Below are 6,000 nucleotides of genomic sequence, written 5' to 3'. Positions count from 1 at the left end.
AGTCAAGCCTGAAATCATACATACATACATACATACAGTCAAGCCTGAAATCATACATACATACAAAATGTAATAAATCTCCAATAATGTAATAAGGTATTACATTATCGGTAAAAATGTTATTACAATATCAGTCAGAATATTTTATTACATTATTAGTCAAGTTATTGCATTATTGAGTTTTATTACATTTTCGATTGAGTTAAGTGCAAATTTTATTACATTTTCAGTAAATTATTACATTATTGGGTGCTACAGGGCTCTTAGGCCTTCGCGCAGAGATTTCTCCAGATTCCCTGAATCTTTCAATGATATTATGGATTGTAGATGGTGAAATCCAAAAATCCTTTGCAAATGCATGTTGCGAAATGTTGTTCTTAAACCATTTGCCCATGCAGTTTTTCCACAAAGTGGTCCTTGCAAATGACTGAGCCTCTGGAGGTTGGCCATTTTATATCCAATCATGACACTGTCACCTGTTACCAGTTAACCTGTTGTACCTCTGGCATGTTCAAAACAGGTATATTTTGAGCATCCCCCAGCTTTCCCAGTCTTTTGTTGCCCCCGTCCCAACTTTTTTGGAACGTGTTGCAGGCATCAAATTCAGAAAGAGAGTATATTTACAGAGAAACCAATAAATTATCATTTTGAACATTAAATATCTTGTCTTTGTACTGTATTCAATTGATTATAGGTTAGAAGGTTTTTGCAAGTCACTGCATTCTGTTTTTATTTAATTTTAACACAATGTCACAACTTTTTTTTTATTTGATTTGTAAGTGCACACTGGCACTATAATCAGTGGCTCACAGTGTGGCTCAGCAGCCGTGTTTTCGTTTGAGGCTCTAAATGTCTGTGCAAACTTCCCATCTCTCGTCATTCACAAAATCATACACAGCTCTCCTGTAACACACGGACGCACGTGCACACAGTGATGCTCTCAATCAAACACACACTCACAGCCCGTTCACTGTCACCACAGGCCGCTGGCTGAGTCGCCTGCTGAATAATCTGTTCTGGAAAAACTTAACATGCCACAAACAGACACTACTCCACGCACAGTCAATAGCATTTCAATCATGGTCAGTCCATAAGCCTCCAGAAGCAGCAGAGTGACAATGAGCTGCATAGAAACGTCCATTCACACTGGTGAATACTGAACTGTGCCCACACAAAGGCCACTGTTGGTCCTGATGAATGGAAAATGTTGCATATTTTGCTTCAGAAAGGCTCGGTGTCTAATGATAAAATGGTCTCTCTCTTCTCTCCCTTCAGCTTCAGAATGTCCCTCCCTCACTGGGGCAGTCAGGCTCAAAACAAATCTGATGATTAGTAAGTCCTCTATGGATTTCTCCATTTTTTTAAGGCTAAAACCCACTGGAATGTGTCAACAATGCATTGTCACAAGGTTTTTAATGTGTAATGACATCTGAAATTTTGTTTTTCACCTTTCACAGAGGCCTTTTAATATACCACCTATATTTATTTGTTGAAATTGTGCTAAATTATGACATATTCACCACGAACCATAACTAATTAAAAAGATAAACACAGGGTTTAAGGACTTGCACCAGTATCATTCTCCGTATCCTCCCTGAAAGCAGTGTGAAGTGTGACCCTAATGGAAGACAGGCTATCCTCTGTTTCAGATGGTCAACACCCACACCCCAAAACACAACACAATGCAGTTTCAGTTCCTCTGTGGGTGCTGAGAAATAGTTTTTCCAAGGAGGGGTTTTCCTACAGGGGCAAGGAGCTGCCTCTGTATGATATAGACCGATCCTTTATTCGCTGAAGTGTGTTCAGCAGAAATGATAGGTCAATTTCCCAGGTTCATTCATCTTCCTTGCATTTGCAAACCATTATGTAAAGGGAAGCCATTATGCTCACTTCCATCTCTTTTTTAATTCTGGGATGCCACTTGAGTCACTTCTCAAAAACATCCTTATTTATCTTATAGAGGCCCTTCATGCATGCCCTCTGTTCACCCTCAGCTAATGCAGGTCATATAGAAGCACCAGTATTAAATTGAACTGTTTAATAACCAACTAAAAGACAGAAAGAATATCCATACAGGACAGATGAGGCCTCATGTTGACTCACCCTTGCAGACATCGAGATGTTCTCCTTGTGGATGGACATGTCCATGCTCTCTGAGGCCATGCTGCCTGAGTAAGAGAACCGTTTGTTGTTGTTTAAAATCCCTCCGTTGATATACGGTGACACAGTCTCTGCATTTCCTCCCATCGATGTCCGCTCTGGCGTACCCTTGGATAGGCTACCATTGAGCCCAGAACGTGGTGTGGGTACTGGGGTAGGAGAAGGAGAGCGAGCAGGAGTGGGTGTAGGAGTGACGGCCGGACTTGAGCTTCGAGTTGGTAAGCCTCCGTTTGTCACAGTGTTGCTCTCCTCCTCCGTCACCTGGATCTTGGGCACCTGTGGGTCTGTCGAGTCTATGATAAGGTCAACATGTTCTTCAGATGCTTCGGGTTGAGGGAGAGACGGCAGCTCTTCTGTCTCTGGGGTCTCCACGGCAACCTGAAATTAATTTTAGTATTATTAAAAAACAGTTCTTTGAACACTTTATCCATTCTAAAGAAATCTAAAACAAGGATCACCTTTTCCTCCTCTGTTGTGGGAGTACTCTTCCCATCCTCGATGCCTGAATCTGAGCTGGAGGTCTTGGTTGAGGCCTCGCTCTCCGATTTCTCAAACTCAAGTGTGACTTCATCGGCTCGATTTTCGCCCAACTTCTCTGGATCTTTCGGAGGCAGATTTTGTCGCGGCAGGGGAACGGGGACGACCATAACAGACTCTGGCTGCTCCTCTGGTGGGGTGTCTGGCTCGGCCTCCTTCCTGGGTACAGGTATTGGTGTGGTAGGGGAGGGCGTGGTGGGACTTGGGGTGTCCGTAGACTGGTCTCCTTCCAGACTGGTCTGACTGGTCTGGCATGGCTCCTTGCCTGGAGACTGAGGGAATGAGGAGGGGGGAGAAGAAAAGTATTGTTATATAAATGACAAAACATTTGATGTTTTTAGGTTTGTAGTCATTGGTGGTCCTCTTTAAAATTAAAAAGGAAGTAAAACTGTCTTTGGGGGGAAAATGCCACTCCAGGGGAATGTGGGTGTCTAGAGATGAAACTCATGGTATGATAAGGCACTTCAAGGCTGGATTACAAATCTTCTGAAAGGGATGTAACACTGGAGCCATTGTTGCAAAGGTACAACAACAGCATTAGCATTAGCTCTTACTTACTGCTTACTGTCTTCACATTTGGAAAGCAAGGCGAGACTTTTCTTGAATTTGAGAAGCTAACATGTTTATCAACTGATAAACTGTTACCTCTAGTGATATAACACTGATCATATTTCCCACATTTGCACACAAATTAATCACTACCCTATGTGTTAAAGGAGCAACTCTATGCTAATAATAGTATCCTTCAATTAAGTCCAATAAAATGTAATTATTTGGACAGTCGTGGTAAACTGCCATCCCACAGGAATGCCTTCCCTTTTCACCACGGTCAGAAAAAATGCCTACACCAGCACCTAACCGGACCAAAGTGACACTTGCCGGTATTTTAACATGCTGTTTAATGTGCAACAGGTGATTAAGCTAATTAATTAGCCTGCACCGGTCTGCATCTTACATAAAACAATGTCAGATGGTCACACTGAGGCAATGTTTTCAACTTTTGTTTTTAGCCCAAATGCTAATGGCTTAAGTCCTTCAGGAGTCCCACATTCAGTACCCTTAACCTCAGCCTTAGTCGGAATGCAGTCATTCCTGCTTATTCTCCTGTACTGCTACTTCACACTGTGGCTGAGATGGTTTACACAGGCTTTTCACCTTTGTAATTATTAGTGTACTTACTGCAGATTAGATAGCCATGGCCAACAACCTGGGACAAAGAGTTCTCCATGACATTATTACCAAGAATTATGAATTATTCTCAATGAGAACTTGGCAAAAAAGCTGCAGCTAGTCTTATTGGCTTATGTGCAACAATGCATTTCTTAAAACGCATTCATTTTTTTTAATATCACCAAAACAGGGTGTCTGCAGGGTTGACCAAGTTAAAGTTATGACCTTTTCAGACATTTTTAATATCACATGTAATGCATTTAATACCTGTCTCAAAGTCACACTGGCAAAAATTTGAAACAAGAAGGGATGATGAAGGCCTAGATTTAGCCTTATTTGCCAAGCATTAAGTCAGCATTAAGTCAACAGTTGCAGATACCCTGCAAAGTCTGACCTAGATTTATGATCTTTGACATCAAGACCGAATAATAATACAACATGTACTGTGTAACACAAAATACTGTATACAAAAATGCAAAATTCCCGATAAGTATCATAAAAAGGCCACATGTCTGAAGCAATTAAAATAAATAACAATCTCAAACTATCGAAGAAACTAAATGAGACTCGTGTACCATAAAACATCAGCAACCAGAAAGAAAAGTATAGAGTTTCTGCAGCAATTACAAAAAATTTACAGGAAGACGCAATTTTCACAATTTTAGATCTAATTATAGAAGGATCCAGACATGTGTGTTATACATGGCAATTCTACGGTCTGTAATTATAAACATAACTGAACATGTCATTTCATAGTTACATGCAGAGCCATCTATCAAACTGAGCTATTCTCTTTCCTGATATAGCTCTCTGTGTCTTCCACTAGAGGTAAACAATACTATCGGACATCTTTATGGTCAGGTCCAGCCTTTCTAATGTCTCAGCAAACATCTCTGTCTGGCTCTGTATGATATATAGGAAGAGATAAACAGTCAGGCAACGGCTTGGCCGGCTCCCAGGGCCTCGTGTCAAAATATTGCTGTGTGTGTATACGAGTGCCCTTGCTGGAAGAGATGAGGAGACAACTGTAGATATCATAGTTAACTCAGCACAGGGATGAGAAGGCTGATGTTTGGACTCAGTCAGACATCAACAGTTAAGTATTGTAATATATATATATATATATATAGTAACATATTTTAAAACACATTTGTTTTAATGTTTACCTCTAAATGAAGTAGTATCTTGCAATCCAAAAATCCAGATCAAAATAGAAAATTAGCAGTGAGTTTTATGTGGGAAATCTTCGGACTCACAGGAAATTATGAGTCATGAGTTAAGATTTCTTTTTAGTAAACAAAATGAGATGAAGCAGAACTGGACACATAAAGAAAAAAAAACACCATCTACAGAAACTCAAATCTTAATCCAAAGATCTACAATGTTTGAGTCATAAGATGTTTGGAAAGGGCAGAGCAAAACACTGCAGCAGTGAGCGTTTCAGCCAAGTTTCAAACTGCACTGTCACTACACTGGAGCAGGGTTATTCGCCTCAATAAATTCAGAAGTCGTCGCACTAACTGTTGACATTAGGGGTGGAAGAGATAAGTGGGCAAACATTCATCTTCATGAAGAGAAAAAAATCCATGTTCAGCACATGGTTAACACATTTTTCTGGTAAGAGCTTCCTGTTAGTGAGAGTATTGCTGGGATTTCTATTACTGCCAGTGAACTGTCTATCTTTAGTTAAGGGTCAGAGTATAGAAAAGAGAACAATGTGCGACCTTAAATTATTTACTTCATTGGGGGTTATGAGGTGATGTTTCTATACAGGAGCAAGGCTGAAGGCAGCACCTATATTTAACCATGTGTGGGTGTGGGTGAATGCCAGGATTCCGGTTTCTGTTCCTTTGTTTGTGTCAAGGGCAGACGGTGAACTGTACCACTCATACTATGTGACTTTCCACTCTTATATCCTCTTTGAATTTATGAATGGCTCCTGCAGACTGGACCTTCACTGCGTTGGCAGGAAGGCCGTGTTTACAGAAAAAACGCCGCTCAAACGGGTCAACAAGCAAAGACTTCAAAGGTAGGGGAAGTGGATGGTTAGGGCAGAATGTGTGCAGTTTACGGGACACGGGTGCATGTGCAGGTTAAGTGAATGCCTTTGTGTGACTGTGTGAGCTTCAATTT

The 6,000-nt window shown here is 40.9% G+C and overlaps 1 protein-coding gene across 1 annotated transcript in view; it reads right to left on the bottom strand.

Moving 5' to 3' along the window:
* stk10 (serine/threonine kinase 10) overlaps positions 1–6,000 on the bottom strand; it is a 69,533-nt gene that overhangs the window by 20,307 nt on the left and 43,226 nt on the right. Inside the window, exons 9-10 of the mRNA XM_084729836.1 lie at positions 2,619–2,969; positions 2,104–2,538 (exon numbers count right to left, since the gene is read on the bottom strand). Of these exons, the coding sequence (XP_084585962.1) occupies positions 2,104–2,538; positions 2,619–2,969 (786 nt within the window). The remainder of the gene's footprint in view (positions 1–2,103; positions 2,539–2,618; positions 2,970–6,000) is intronic.

The sequence above is a fragment of the Lutjanus erythropterus genome, chromosome 11, assembly GCF_056507025.1.
Source record: "Lutjanus erythropterus isolate fLutEry1 chromosome 11, fLutEry1.hap2, whole genome shotgun sequence".
Classification (NCBI taxonomy): Eukaryota; Metazoa; Chordata; class Actinopteri; order Lutjaniformes; family Lutjanidae; genus Lutjanus; species Lutjanus erythropterus.
This window is presented reverse-complemented; position numbering and strand designations above follow the sequence as displayed.